Source organism: Phaethon lepturus, unplaced genomic scaffold, assembly GCF_000687285.1.
Source record: "Phaethon lepturus isolate BGI_N335 unplaced genomic scaffold, ASM68728v1 scaffold39238, whole genome shotgun sequence".
Lineage (NCBI taxonomy): Eukaryota > Metazoa > Chordata > Aves > Phaethontiformes > Phaethontidae > Phaethon > Phaethon lepturus.
Genome location: NW_010559011.1, coordinates 2,224 through 17,887, shown reverse-complemented (window position 1 = coordinate 17,887; position 15,664 = coordinate 2,224). Strand labels below are relative to the sequence as shown.

General features: G+C 49.0%; 1 protein-coding gene across 1 annotated transcript in view; it reads left to right on the top strand.

Annotated features, from left to right (window-relative positions):
* Positions 1-1,837: 1,837 nt before the first annotated feature.
* AKAP8 (A kinase (PRKA) anchor protein 8) overlaps positions 1,838-15,664 on the top strand; it is a gene marked incomplete at its 3' end in the record, with an annotated part of 14,936 nt that continues 1,109 nt past the window's right edge. The window contains exons 1-13 of the mRNA XM_010293240.1: positions 1,838-2,126; positions 2,617-2,655; positions 3,332-3,364; positions 4,406-4,694; positions 5,627-6,001; positions 6,107-6,206; positions 6,625-6,769; positions 7,155-7,199; positions 9,241-9,337; positions 9,984-10,125; positions 10,789-10,882; positions 11,797-11,927; positions 12,664-12,759. Coding sequence (XP_010291542.1) covers positions 1,838-2,126; positions 2,617-2,655; positions 3,332-3,364; positions 4,406-4,694; positions 5,627-6,001; positions 6,107-6,206; positions 6,625-6,769; positions 7,155-7,199; positions 9,241-9,337; positions 9,984-10,125; positions 10,789-10,882; positions 11,797-11,927; positions 12,664-12,759 — 1,875 coding nt within the window. The remainder of the gene's footprint in view (positions 2,127-2,616; positions 2,656-3,331; positions 3,365-4,405; positions 4,695-5,626; positions 6,002-6,106; positions 6,207-6,624; positions 6,770-7,154; positions 7,200-9,240; positions 9,338-9,983; positions 10,126-10,788; positions 10,883-11,796; positions 11,928-12,663; positions 12,760-15,664) is intronic.

The window sequence follows — 15,664 nt, the reverse complement described above, 5'->3', positions numbered from 1 at the left end:
GGTAATACCTGTACAAACTTAACGTGCCCTGCGTCTCAACAAGCCAGATGCCAACATATACACACGTAACGTAAAAGCAGGGAGGTTTATCCTGTGGAATCTGGAGGCACTGAGAGGTGGGACTCTGGCTAAAAACGCTGCGTTTCGGGCTGAGCAGCCTCCCTTTTCCTCGAGGTTTTGTGCTGGGGCCAAGTTATTTTTGCCTCTTGAATTAAATGTACCCAAGGTTTTATCAAAGACAGCTTAAAAATCGAAAGAGAGGAACTCGCTTTTGATCTGGCGTGCGGTCGAAAGCACAAGGGCTGATTCTGTTTTTGGCGCTGCCGGGGGAGAAACCGAGTGATCTGCCCAGAGAAAGGCTTCCTGCGTTGGCTTCGCTTTCTCTTCCCGCTTTTCTCCAGCCGGGAGTTCTGCGCGGACTGGGACGATGCCTGGTGACAGCCAGGGGTTTGGTGTCACTTGGTGTCACACGACGTAATTGCGTGCGCTGCGCAGCTTGTTTTCGAGAGGTGAGGTAAGGCGCTGGAGCGTTAAACTTGAGCTGTGGATTTCAAGTCAGGCTTTGGAGTGGCTGCAATCAGTGGGTCGGAGGTTTGTCCTTAATTTCCGTGCTCTGTCTCGACCTGAGCCTCCCTGCGAGCCCCACCGGCAGCTGGAAAACCACATCCCGGTGCCATCCCGCTCCCGCCGGAGAGCGAAGCTCAACGGCGAGTGGCTCGACCTAAAAACACCCGACGGCGGGAAAGGAAACGATTCGGTAATAAGGCTCAGATTTGAAAAGGCGACGTGTTGCGGTTCCTGTTTTGCCGGTGCTGCGGTTTCTGTAGAGTTAAAAAATACGGCGGTAACCTTTTTGCCCGCCATTTCTTTGGGTGACGTGTGCTTCAGGTGATTGCCCGCGAAAAAATAAAGTCGTTAAGAGGGAGCGACGTCGTGTGCGCCCTCGGTGGGTGTTGGACACGTGCGTGCAGGGAGCTGGGGGCTGCAAGGGAAAAGTTTGGTAAAATTGGGGGCTGTCTCGAAAAGTAAATGTTTTGCAAAATGGGGGGTTGTTTCCATTTTTTGGAAAATTGGAGGCTGCCTCCAAAAAGGAAAAGCTTGGCAAAATCAGGGCCGCCTCCAAAAATGTAAAGACTTTGCAAAATTGGGGGCCGCCTCCAAAGAATAGAAAACTTCCTGCGAAATCAGGGTCTGCCACCAAACATAGAAAAGCTTGGCGAAATTGGGGGCTGCCTCCGAAAGGGGAAAAGTTTGGCAAAATCGGAGGCTGCCTCCAAAAAGGAAAAAGGTTTTGCTGAATTGGGAGCTGTCTCTAAAAAAAAAAAAAAAATAAATATTTTGCAAAATTGGGATGCGATTCCAAAAATAGAAGAGCTTTGTAAAATTGGTGGCCCCCTCCAAAAATAGAAAAGTTTTGCAAAACTGGTGTCTAAGGTGCAGAAAAGCAACCTAAACCTTAAAAGAAGGAAGGAAGTGTGCGCACGTGTGATTTTTGGCTTGTGCGGGCTCTTCCTCAGCCAGGGAATGTTTGCAGGGAGATGGGGTCACTGAAGGGAAACTGCACATCCAGGAGGGAAGGCAAGAGGAATGGGGAGAAGTCCAAAAAAATTTGGATGCGTAGGAAGCCGGACTTCAGTAGTTCTACTTGTGGATCAATTTATTTTTCTGATCAGAGTAGTAAAGGTGATAAATTGTTTTCCTGCAGGAAAGTGGCAGCCAAGACTCTGGGAAATGTGTTCAGCAAAATACTCAGCGCGTTGCTTTTGATTTCAAAATTTAATTTAAACAAGCTCAAGGTTTTGTTGCTGGCTGGGGACGCGCGGAGCTTATTTAGCCGATGCCCTTTGAGCAGGTGAAGGCGTTTGCCGAGCTTGCCGTGCGTCTTCCGGGGATCGTTGTGGTGCCGGGGATGCGGATTCCACCCTGGGAACTTTGGAAAAGGTTTAGAATGGAGAGACGATTTATTTATTGCTCTGAAACCAAAGAGCCGGTGAAGTCGCGGCGGGAGCTCCTGCGTGTCGTGGCTTTTTGCTGCTTCTTCCACTGGGGCGAGTGCTTCATCCTGCCGCCGTTTCGGAGCGAGACACCAGACCGAAGCCGCCTCGTTAGCACAAATCTTGCAATTAGTGCGGAAAAGTGGAGGGAGCTGATTTCTTTTAGTAGCTCGTGTAATAGCAGTACTCACCTTGCTCACGTACCGGGATATCTGATATTCCCTAGGAAAAAGGACACTTCTGCTGACGTAACGCAATGGAAACGGCCGTTCTCGGTGCTGGTTCGGTTCTTCGGAGGATTTATCCCGCAGCTTTTCTCCTGTATGAACGTAGCTTTGCGCCGTCGTTATGTCAAGCCCCTTTTAAAGCCGATTTCTCTCTCGGAACACGGTCTTTTTTTGAATTCTCGGTGTTTCAAAACATCTCGTTGACCTTTAGATTGCTGAAACGATCTGAAACAAGAGCATCGGGCAAGCTTCAGGCACGTTTCCCAAAACAGAAACGGGAGAAGTGCAGCTGTAATTAAAAAGTTCATTGTTTTTAGGGTTAATTAAGGGAAGAAGCAAACCCTGTGATGCCAGCAGAGGCGATCCTTCTAATAGCTCCGTTCTTCTCCTTGCAGGTTATGGCACCTGGAATACTGGGGCCACCAACACTCAAGGTGAGTTTTGTGTATATGAAAATAGATCTGGGGAATTGCAATTTTAGAATATAACTTATTTTTTCTTCTTTCCAGCCAGAGGAGTGTCATACAGAAACAGGTTTTCACAGCCCTCCTTCTTCTCTACCTGCTTTAGTGACTTTCTACTTGTTTTCCGATAAAAGCTTCCTCCGTGATACACGCCCGTTCCCAGCGTTGTGTGCTGGAGGAACTGGTCGCAATCTTGCGTATGATCGATAACGTGCTTTGCTTTATCTCCTGAGATTTATTAGCGCTGTAAAACGAAGCGTGTCCTGGGGTGTTCTGTGAGTTTGGGCTTTCTCCTTCGAACTTGTGTCCAGCCTAAACAGTAAAATCAGCACGGCTCTCCTGAAAGCGAGAGTTACCATGAACATACTTGCTTTTGCTGTGGTTTTACTGCTACCTGGGGGGGTTTTAATGGTTAATTTGAGTTGTTTTCAAGTGCAAATATATGAAAACATTTAAAAAATGTATTAAAAAAGTATATATTATCCATATCATTGTCATAATTAGCTCTTGGAAGTTTTAGCTTCTTTCTTGCCCATTCTGTGGGGGAATTTTTACCAGCAGTTAAACGGAGTTACGTCTCTTTAGTCTCTGAGCTTTTAACTTAGTTGCTTTTAGAGCTGAAACTCGCTCTTTTTGTCCCGTTCAGGTACCTACGCGACGAATGCGACGAGCTGGCAAGGTATGTGCTAAAAAAAAACCCCCTCATTTGTCTCCGCGTGTTGGGGTGCCCTGCTCAGCCTCTCCAGTTGGCTGCGGCGAGCGGAGCTGTTTTCCAGCTCATAAACTGTCTGTGCTTGGAAGTCGGCGTGAAGTACGCAACGCCGTGCTTTTAAACCGCTCCTCCTCGCTAGTTCGTTGATGTACTTTTACCTTGCTCCGTGATTGTGGCATTTTCTTCTTCAAAGGGAATAGCTCTGTCCTGGTGACTGGTGGCCGTCTGTTCCTTGAAGTAGAAAAACTAGCTCGTGGATGAGAAAAGTTCATTTCTTTTACCTCTCCGTTTCTCGTTTGATCTGGGACAGCCAGATCGATTAATAAATTGATTTTACTGAGATTATGTTGTTTTCCCCTCAAAACCCAAGGTTGGTCCTCGTAATTCTGGCAACTTGACGGTACGCAAGCGCAGTTCTCGCTGTGCGAGCTGGCACTTCTTCCAGAAAATACGATTTGTCTTCGTTAATAAACTTTTCCTCTCAGAGCAGTTAGTTAGTTGGCCTTGATTTGGATCGTATGGCTGTTTTAAGCCCATCTTAACGCATTCCCAAGCAAAAGCCCAAGATTCTTTTATAAAATATTATTTTTTTGGTCCTTGCAATATAAAACTGAACCCTGCACGTGGGGCTATGAATTCAAACCTCCCGGCTCAAGTCACTGGTGAAAGTGAAGGGCTTTTTCTTCTATTATTCCTCTTTCTCATAAAGCCCGGGCGTCTCCGTCAAGGACTCGCGCCCCGTTGTGTTGAGCGTTGTGCCAACGCAGAGCAGAAATGCTGTTCCTGCTCCGGAACGCTTCTAATTGAAATAAAGCGTTATTCAACGCTTTATTTTGGGGAACAAGAATCTGTGATATTTCTCACTTTAAGAAACCAGATTTCTTTTCAAGGAGGTTAAACCCAGCTGCAGCCTTGCCTGGTAGGATCCATTCACATCTGAACCCTTCTTCCTGATACCTGTGTCTAGAATAATGTATTAATATCAATTTTATTCTCCTTTCCTGCCAGGCTATGAAGGCTACGACTATTACAACACCCAAACCACCGCCGCTAATACAGCGGCCACGTACAACTACGCCGCAGCCGCTGCCACTTCCAGCAGCTGGGAAACACCCAAGACTTCGGATATGAGCATGAACGCCGACGTCAACGCCACCATGCCCGTCCCCTCGTACGGTGCCGAGACTTCGGCAAACGAGAACTCGGATTCCATCATAGCCAAGATCAACCAGCGTTTGGATATGCTGTCGAAGGAGGGCAGCGGCGGGACAGGGGAGGGGATGGAAGACCAGGAGAGGTGACTGTTCCACTTCTTACTTATTTTTAATAGTAAAAAAATAATGGCTTCTAATCAGTATAACTTCAGTTTAAGCTGTTCTGATTGCGCGGGCACGATCCCGCGTTTGTTCCCTGGAAAATGAGCTTTAACCGCTTATTTTGTACTTGTCCTGATACATTTGTGCGCACATACACGTACGTATTTTATATATATACACCTCAAACATACCAAACTTGGTGTACACCTCAACTATTAAAAGCAGCTTCCAGTGTCGATTGAATTCCGAGATTTTGCTGACCGTTTTTAGGATTCTTACAGTATCTCTTCCTCCGTGTCCCTTTTTCCTCATGACTGTCTGGTGATTTTTCCTTCTTCTCCCACTGGGTTAAATTACGCCAGACTGGAGACGTGTTTCATATCGGTGCGTGTTTTGCTGCTGAAATAATACAGATCCTGACAAGAGTTACTGAATAAATGAAGTTGTGCCCTTTTTTTTTTCCCCCCTTTTTTGCCATTTGACGCTCGCTGCTGCGGTCAGACGAGGTGCTGGGGCGTTCCTCTGCGTTAATTCACACCCGGAGGCACAGCTAAGAGACAACAAGAAGCAGTTTTTACCTGGGGAAGCTTTTGGGATCTGCTTTTCTGCTGGCAAAACATAATTCAGAGTGGTTTAGTGGTAGAAAGTTAGTAAGGTTATGACCTGTGCGAAGGATTTCTGTTCAGACACTCGTGCAGAAAACCACAGATGTTTGATCCTTATTTATTTTCCTCAAGACTAAGGAAACAGTCATGTGGGATCAGAAAGTGATCGCGATGCAGTGTTTAAAAATGTTTTTATTCTGTTTTTCTGGTCCGAAAACACTTGGATTGTGATTTAAAATGAATGCAAACGCCTGCGTGCTGTGCATGGTTGATGTTTTAGCTGCTGACTGTTGTCTCCTCCTGCACAGCTCTTTCAGATTCGAGTCTTTCGAATCGTACGACTCGAGGTCTTCGATGAACGACCGCGACATGTACCGATCCGGCTACGATTACGGAGAAGTCGCAACCGATCGAAACGATTCCTTCGGGAGCCAGTTTGACAACCGCAGGGATCAATCTCGTAACCGAGGAAACAGCTACGGCCTCATCCGAGGCCGGGGTCAAAACCGCGTTCAAAATCGAGGCCGTCTGAACGCTTTCAACCGCACCGACCACTTCATGCCTTCCTCCAGCTCCGAGCGCCTCTCGGCTCGTTGGAATGAGTTGAACTACATGGGTGGGCGTGGGATGGGGGGTGCCGGATCCAACAGGCTCCCTTCCCTCTTTTCCCAAGCCCTTGTGCCCGACTACGGAGATTACGGCGACTACGGAGATTACGGCGACTACGGCGACTATGGGGATTACGGTGATTATGGCGACTACGGAGATTATGGTGACTACGGAGACTATGACTATGGCATGATGGGGATGTCGGGCATGGGAATGGGACGGTATGGGAATATGCCGTACGGAATGGGGAGGCAACGAAACAGAGACAGGATGGGTACGGTGCCCTGGCACATGAACGCGCTCATGGTAAGTCGTCACCGTTGGTTTTTTTTCTTGTGCAGATTGCTGTTTTGCTTGCCTCGGTGGGTAGGCTTCACTCTTCGGCTGTACTGGAGAAGCACCCGTCTTAATTCACGTTGCTTCCACCACGGAATAATTTAAATCTTCCTGGATAGAGCAGAGAGTCACCGAGCTTGTGTATACCCATTTGCACTTAAAGTGGAGCCTCTGAATGCTTATCCCAGCCCAAATCCGCTCTCTAGGGGCACTAACCCAGCTATAAGTCTGGCAGAAAATCCTTTTATAGCCAAAAATAAGTTTGCAGGGTCACAAGAATTAGCAGATGGGTGGAATACTTTGATTTTTAAGCTTTTCTTGGTGCCTACAGTTGATAACTACTGATTTCTTCCCACTTCAGCCCAAGAGAAGAGGTTTCCGAAACCGATCGGGAGGGCGATCGGACGGTGAGGGAGGAGGACGCAAGCGAAAACAGTCGCAAAGCGGCGATGAGCCGGACAGCAAACAAGCAAAGAGCGACAGCGAAGGAGACGACACCGAGAACGGTACGAGCCCGTCTTCAGCCACTAATATTGGCCATTTTCCCCTTCTTTTAAGTGTTTTGTCTTTCAACTGACTGACAGCAGTTAACGTTTCAAAGCTGTTGGTTTTTTTAGTTGTTAGCGTCGTTCTAATACTCCTGCAAGTGCACAGGTTTTATATAATATAAATTTAATGCCCGAGGTGAGCACTGTGAAAGTAAAGACAGACTTTGCAGCAGAGGCTGATGGGCAAAGAGAAATCAGTGAGCCGTTTGCGATCTTCACTGGGGTTTTGAGCCGTTATCGCAGCGTTTGGTGATTTTATTAGATACCAGTGTGGTCCCTTGGAGTGTTAAGTGGAGAAAAGAACCCGCAACACCAGCTGAATGCTTTTTCTTTTGTGCAGCAGATGAGGGCGAAGGAGAGGAAAAATCAGGAGATGAAGCTGACAAAGGTGTAAGTAACTTTTTTTTTAATCGGTCTTTGGGACAAATGTGTGAATATTTAAGCACTTGAGCAGTTTCCTGTGCTCTTTTGACTGTTCTGAGGGTTGGAATGTTTAAAATCACCCAGAAACAGCATTTTGAGCCCGTATATTTGGAAAATATTTGTTCCTCGTAATTTCCCCATGCCCTTCAGCGGGGATTGCTGGCAGTTCGCTTGCACTGAGGTACCTGAAGAGCATGTGTAGGGGAAAGGTTGGGATCCTGCGCCTCTACTTCTGCCTCTGGCGAGGCTCGTTAGGGCTAAATTCCAATTAGTGGTTGGTTTCTTTGCTCGTCGGTTGGTTTGGCGGGTTGGTCGTTGCCATTTGTTTTACTTGTGACCGCGTGTCACCTTTGGTACGGTGTTCCTCGGAGCGGCGACTCAGCTGCCAAGTGTTTAAATGTTGATGGCGAGAAGCGATACTGAGCGGCGATACATAACCTGCTGTATGGAAAACAACTATTTTTAAAACGTTTCTAAAAATGGACATTTAATTCCCAGATGACAGAGCCCTTTGCCCGCTCTGCGGTCTGGCTGGGTGGACCATAAAACCTTCAAATCGCGGTTATAATAACACCTGCGTCTTTCTGTGTTTCTCTTTTCCAGGAGAACGGGACTTGGGGCGATTTGGCAGAGGAAGGTGGGGTGTCCCGGACTAATCCTACTCCGAATCCATCTGCTTCGCCTCGGGGCACTATTGAGAACTCGGAATTTTTTCGGTCAAAAGCTGATGCAGTTCCTGCTGTGACCTGTTGACTGGTCCAGGCTCCGGCGCTGCCTGCCGTGGCGCAGAAGTGCCGTGCTGGTTAGAAAGGGAGCACAGAAAGGTTTCGTTTCTTCTGGGCTTCTCGGCGCGGACGGTTGCCGCCTGTACGAATGGGTATCGGATATTAGTTTATCATCCCGCCCCGCTTGGAGGACGGCGGTGAGGATGCACGTCTCGCAACAGGGCAGAGCGAAAATACCGTGAACTAAATAATTTTCCGTGGAGGCTCCAGTCACTGGGCTAAACCCTGTTTTGTTTTGGTTTTTTTCCAGATAGATGAGAATATATCAAGGTATATTAGAACGCTAATTTAAAAACTATGGGCTAAAGTAGCTGAAACCTCTTCAGCTGGTTTTGGGTTATAATTTTTGGTAAAGACACATCAACCCCAAGCATGTTGTACCTTCTGCATTAGAGTGACTTGGGGGAAACCATGTGTAGGACTTTTGTTGCCATTTTTAGGTTGTTTTCAGGATTGAAACCGAGCTGGATGTTAAAAATCCTCATTTAAGCCATCCTCTGATGCCCAGGTCTGTCTCTGGGCTTCTTTTCTTGAACACCTCGCAGGTGAATTATTATCTGAGTCCTGTGAGACTGATAGACCTCTGACTCAGGGCTTTCTACCCCAAAACACTGCAGAGATTAGCTCAGCTGAATCTTTAGTTCAGTTTTTGCTTTCTTAACTGTTATCAAGGAATTACTGGGAAGGTGACCTGAGGAATATATCCAAAACCATCCCAAGGACGCAGAACTGCTACTGGAGTACTGCTGGCATCTCTGCTGTCTTTCGTTGCTTAACTTTCTTGAGTAGCGTTTTCAGCCTTGTGAAAAATAGGTGAACGGGGAAAAAAATGAGAATTTGGGGAGAAAGTAGCACTTCCTCCCAAGGAGGGGAGATGGAGAGCTGACTTTTGCAGCATCGTTAAGTCAGGACTTTTTCCGCTCTTTTCACTAATGGCATGTCCCGTCGCTGCCTACAAAGACTTTTGAGTTGCTGTGGGAAGTTCAGGGAGCTGGAGGAGGGAGGGTTTGGATTTTACAATAACTGCGGGAGACCTTGGAATGCGATCGGAAGCTGGCTTGGGAGAGGGAGAGCTTCCAGAGACCAAAAGAAGTGGTGACTTCCCGAAGCCAAGAGTAAAGAGGAAACCAAAGGATTCGGGTCCCAAAATAGCTCAGCCGGCAAAGTGGGTGATTGTGAACACAGTAATTCTGATGTTTATTTGTTTTTTCCCTCCCTCAGCGTCTGGAGATGGCTGTGAAGATGACGACGAGGAGGTGAAAAAGAAGAGGGAGAAGCAGCGGAGAAGGGATCGGATGCGTGATCGTGCCATGGACAGGTAAGGAAAGTGATAAGCCAGTCCGCTCCCAGCACTTCCATGAATAATATTTGCCGAGGATATTCCTCTTCCACATGTGGGAGAAATCTGAAGTACTGAGGGTTTTTTTGGGCTCTGAATTCTGATTTCAGCAGGTTTTTTTCCTGTTTTTGTGTGATTTATGACTGTTTTAAGATGAGAACACTGCGGTGTTTTAATACATACATCAGTGTATAGAGTTATTAATTCAGAAGGGTGTTTTAAGTGGCTACATATGCAGCCTTGCTACTAAAAAATAAGTCATCTAAAGAAAACTAACCAGCGAAGGCGGCACCAGCATTTCTGTATGTCTTCCCACACCAGGGAGAGGATCTTCATAGCGAACGATTCACCTCCTGCCCTCTGAATTTCTCCAGTTGCTTTTAGAACTCGTGGAGGATTTTAGCATCCACTCCGTAGCATAAAGTTTTATGGAGCAGTAGATGCTGTTTAATCTGTGCAGGTTTTACAGCGATTATAAAGGTCCAAGACAAAATAGAATTATGTGGGGTGGCACTTGGAAAAAACTAAGGGGTAGAGAACTAGAGGGGCTGTAATGGTTTCATCATCTTGGTGTTCCTGTTAAGCTGAGCTCGTTCCTCATTTGTGGTACGATTGCTCTGTTTAGAATCCAGTTTGCCTGTTCCGTCTGCAAGTTCCGCAGTTTTGAGGAAGAGGAGATCCAGAAACACCTCCAGAGCAAGTTTCACAAGGAGACCTTGCGATACATCGGTACCAAACTCCCGGACAAAACCGTCGAGTTTCTGCAGGTAGGCGGGTTGCCTGGCGTTAGCTCAGCCCTTCCCTGCATCCATGCTGTGAGTGCCAGGCTTAATTTGGGAGTGCCAGGCTTAATTTGGGAGTGCCAGGCTTACACAGGGACTGGAAGAGGTTACAAATTCATCCACATACAGCCCCCTGTTCGGTTAGCTCGCATCACCGCTTGTTAACGCATCGCCCAATGACATCGCTTTGCGCGACATGATTTCTCACAGGTTTTTGTGTTGGGAGGGAAAGTTAATGGTATGAATGTGAACAGAAGGGCCAGAAATTAATTTTCCGGAGATGGTCTTCGCCATCTACACATCTAGAGCTGAGGAAGGAGAGAGAAAGACCGGGGTGTTGTATTTTCTGGGTGACCAGTGTTTGCATTTTGGGGGCGTTTTTCAAGGATTTGGTGTCCCCCCACCCAAGGGATCTGATGGTGATGGGGGAGTGGACTTACGTTTGGCTCCGGTTTAGACCCTTATGGCTCTTGCTCAGGTAGAAATGACAGGGAACAGGGAGGAGAAAACACCTGGCTTGTCTCGTTCATTTGCCGACCGCAGTCTTCCCTGCGGGTTTTCTCTGGAGAACTCCTTTCACTTTTGAGCTACTCGATCGTCTCGGCGCATTGTGAGGGGGACAGCGAGTTTTATCCTCTTCCCTTCTAGGAGTACATCGTCAACAGGAATAAGAAAATTGAGAAACGGCGCCAGGAGCTGACCGAGAAAGAGGGAACAAAACAGAAGCCGGATCCTTTTAAGGGTAAGTGTCCGTCTTGCGTCCGGAGACTGAGTGAGTGTGCAAGAAAGCCAGGAAGCATTGCTCCGAAAGAGATACAGCGGCACAAACACAAAGGATTTGGGTAACTCGCCCTCAGGTTTTGCCAACTTTGTGAAGTAAATCGTCTTGGTGGGGAAGGGGGAATGCTTATCCTCGCTGCAGTTTCTCAAGCAGCAGGTGCATGAGGCTCGTGCAATGTCCGAGATACTAAAATTAGGTAAATTGGGAAAAACTCTCAGGAATTGTTAATTTTTGTGGCTCTTCGGTTAATGCAGCTGGATCCCGCGTTCATTTTAACGTTAAAAGAAAGTGGCAAAGTTGATCCGTTGTGACAACAAGCGTCATGGGGTAAAATCTGCTTGGCTTCGTCAACGTGTCCGTCCCCGATACGGTTTTCAACACGCGGCCACGTTTGTACTGGGAGCGATGAGTGGAGTTTAGTTAAGCCACACGTCGGCTATAAAACCTTGCAGGTAGAAAACCTGAGCCTAAGTAGAGAGGAGGAACAAACCCAGAGCTGGGGGAAGCACGAGTTGTCCCTTTCACCTTTATTAAATAGATTTTTGGAGAGGCAGGCTGGTTTAGGGAGAAAAATAGCCTTGGGTAAGTGGATTGCTTTGTACCTCGGGTTCTTATCCCCGTCTTTCTTCCTCCTACGCTTGGGTACTGTGTCCGTACCACCTGTTTTAGAGCAGAATAACTCCTCCCTGTCTTAGAGCCACGTATGTGGTGGGGATTTTTTTTCCTCTTTGAAAGCAGAAACTGGAAGGAATACGGGTGCTGAATTAGTGCCTTGGTCGTGACACGAGGTCGTTAGAGTGGGTGGAAAGGCAACGTTAACCGGCCGAACGTCTCATTTGTTTGGGATTTTGGCCGACGTCTTGTCGTCGCTGTAGGTATTGGCCAGGAACACTTCTTCAAGAAAATCGAGGCGGCTCACTGCATGGCGTGCGACATGTTAATTCCTGCGCAGAACCACCTTCTCCAGAGACACCTGCGATCTGCCGATCACAACAGAAACCGCAGGGTAAGCAACCCCGTTCGCTTCCCAACCGGAGCGTTTCACCTCTGCCGGGGTCAGGGGATGTGTTCGGGCGCTCGAGGTTTACTTGCGGCTTCTAGAAAACCCTCTTGTACGGTTTCGGATCGTACCACGAGATGAAAGCTGCTGACTGGGGAACTATAAGGGGGTGTGGGATGCTGGCGGATGGGCTGTGCAGGGTTTGTTCTTCGGATGAGAAATGGGGAACAGAAAAAGTGAAAAAGAAAACAGAAAAAGGGAGATCTGGCCTTTTCTTTCGCGCTGGGGGTTTAGCAGGGTACATTGTCCAGGCAGACTGCGTAAATGTGCAGGGTAAATGCTTCCTCTTTCTAAAATTGCAGTCCTTGCCAGAAATTAAAATTAAAAATTGCCTTTGAGGGTGCTTGGGGAAGTCATAAATGAGACGGAATCGATGTCTAAATTGGCAGAGGCTGGAGAGGGGCTTTGGACGACGCAGGTGGAGATGGGGTGAGCCGCAGTCAGCGCCGCACGTCTCCTCTGCCTTTGGGTGTTTGATGTGAAGGTCCTTGTCCTGGGCTTGGTCTCAGGATATTTGTGGGTGGTTTTTTTTTGTTTGTTTTTCTTTCTTCCCCCCTCCTGGGGTTTGAGATCAGCCTTCCCAAGCCCTGCAGAGGAGGAGGGAATGCAAACTTTCAAGCCCGGCTCCTTGTTCGAACTCTTCCCCTCTTGAACTGAGCCCGATGTTCGGTTCCCTTTGCAGATGGCTGCAGAGCAGTTCAAAAAGACCAGCTTACACGTCGCCAAGAGCGTCCTGAATAACAAACACATCGTAAAGATGCTGGAAAAATACCTCAAGGTGAGTGAACGAGAGAGTCAACAGCTCCTGGCGACTTCCCGGAGCAGCACGGAGCCGCGTCTCGCTGTGTGCTGCGTGTCGGTGACGGGACGCCCCGGTGCGTACGATGGGGAGAAGCGTAGGTTCCACTCCGCTGCCTTTTTTTCTCTAAATCTTGGGCCTGGTTTCTTTTCTCTGTAGGCGGTTTACCACTTCTCGTGTTTTGGTTTTTTGTTTTTTAATTTATTTAACTCGCAGGCTGTACCTACTGTCGTTCCCAGGCGCGTGTAGATACCATTTACGAAACCGTCCAAAACGGAAACGTAATTAAAGAAAACAGAATAGCAAAAGGAACTCCAAGCTCCCCAAAGCCACCCCTAGAGCTGTGGCCTTTGTGGGGGGACACACCAGCTTCCCCCCTGGTGCAGGGAAACCGGCACGTGGGTCGGGAAGCCACCGCTTCTGAGTCCCGCCGGGATGGAATCCGACGCGGGTGGCTCCTGGCCCACCCGCTAACCCTGCACCGGAGGCGAGGGGCGAGGAGTTTTTACCCCATCTAACGAGCCGGGCTCTGCGGCGCTCCCGGCAGCTCAACCAAATGACAAAGCGCCCCGAGGCGAGGTGCATCCAATTCCCCTGAGTTGAAACACCCTCGTTGGCCCCATCCCCCCTTTTTTTTTCTTTTTTTTTTTTTTTATTCCCTCCTCTTCCCTTGGGAAGTGGCAGAGAACACCCCAGTCGATCTTCAGAGCCGAGATGGAGCACGAGGAGAGGTCAGGGTAGGGTTCATTTAAGCCCAAACCAGCGTTCGGAATTACTGAAAGAAGCCCGGAAGGCGAGCGCAGTCTTCAGAGCGTGGCGGGTAATCCGTTCCGTGCGGGAACGCCGCCGAGCGAGCCAGCCGGGCGGTTATGCCTGGCCTAAAGCGTCTCGCGGTAACCGTGGGTCCGGCGTGGGTTTAACGGGCGAGATCCACATCCGAAAAAAAAGAGAGAGGGAAGGTCGCAACCTCCTCCGCCAGGCGAAGATCGAAAAGAAGCGCTTTTGGCTACTTGCTTGTTCCCTGGGAATCCGGGAGCAGCCCAGGATCCGGCAGGAGAGAACCCCTTGTTTGCGAACCTGGCAGACAAGGGCAGGCAGATGCCCACACACACACCCCCGTCCCCTCAAGCCGCGGGGGAGCGGACGTTTCCCCTGTCCCACCGGCGTCATGGTTTTATTTTTGGTCTAAACCCGGACTGAGCTAGCTCTCGTCATACCCGGTCTCTGCTAAAATCTTAACAAAACAAATAAAAACTGTGACTCCACCCTCTGGGTCCAGTGAAAAAAGAATTTGAGCTGAGAGTTTGTCGGCGTAGGATGGCCGTCTCTCCCCTTAAACCGGCCTCTCATACACGTTGAACAGGAGGGTGAGATATAAAAACCCTGCGGTACCCCACAGGAAGGATGAGCCCTCGGGGCAGACGAGGTGCAAACCTCTGGGATCTCTCAGAGAAATTAAAAAAAAAAACAAAAAACAAACCAAAAAACAACAAAACACAATAAAAATAAAAATAAACCCCAAAAAGACCGGAACCACTCAAGTGCAACTCCGTCTACCCCTGCCAGGGTCCGCAGGCACGTCCACATCTCCTCATGATCAACGGTATCAAAGGCTGCCGGCAGATCTAAATGAGTCAGCACGGGCACCTGACCTTTGTCCATCGGCAGGAGGAGATCTTCGGATCCATCCCAGCACGGTCTCCGTATCATTCCCAGGTGCAAAACCAGACTGAAAAGGGGTGGAGGAAAATCTGAGGATTCCAGGTAATGCCAAGAGCCGCCTCGCCATAAACGTTCTCGGCAAACCTTCCCCCCGGAAAGGAAGGCCGGAGACGCAGGGCGATTAATTAATCAAGACTTGGCCGCATCAAGAGATGATTTCTTGACCATCGGCCTAACGATTCCTCCTCGGAGGGATGGCGGGACACCTCGCCCTTCCCAAGGGAAGCCGTGACAGTCTCCACCACGAGTGGACTTCACATCCCCCGGTAGATTTTACCGGCGATAACGGACGTTTTGGGGTCCAGATCGCGAGGTAGAACCCGCTATTTTGCTCTCCCGCCCCGCCCAAGCCCCTCCGTGACCTCCGTTAAGTGTGATCCTCAGCCAGAGAAGATGAACGTTGAGGTTTCTCCTCCGCCTGCATGGACCTTCTCGCGTGCAGGCAGCCAGCCTGGTCTGAACCTCTGATCGAGGCAGGTATTGACCCCAGGGGCAGGAGGGGAAAAAGGGAGGAAGGATCTGGAAAGCTGGTGGGGGTTTTTTTTCCCCCCTCCCTCTGGCTTTCCGGAAATAAAACCCCTCTTGCCCGTCGCCGCGGTCGATCAGATTTCAGGCGAGGTTTCTGCCGGCACGCCGCCCTCCCGCTTTCCCTTCCCCGCGCTATCGTGGTGACCCGTGAGGGCAGGGAACGGAAAAAGGGAATTTTAGCAGCACGGTTTATCCTCGGATTGCAGCAGGGGTGTGTGTGGGGCATCTCCTCTCTGGCAAGGTCAAGGTTATAGGGCAGCACCATCCCTACTTTGACCCTACAAGCGCTCAGCCCCACACCTCGTAACTCTTGAAACGCAAGCAGAATCCCCGCCGGAACCGAGGGGGAGCGGTGCTGGGATCCGCTCTCGGCTTGAATAAAGGTAACGAGGTCAAAAATCAAACCTAAAAAACCCACATAAAACCTAAAAAAAGAAAAAAAAAAAAAACCAAAACCACCCAAATCCCACAATGTGGAGGGTCTTGGTGTTCCCAAGAGACCCCTCCTGGTAGGACGTAGCGTGGGAGAGAGCGAGGCCTGCGAGGTTACGACCGCGTCTGGATTCCTCCATCTCCCGAAAAGAAAAATAATAAAACTAAAAAGGCGAGATGAAAACGCGGCAGCGTCGCCGCT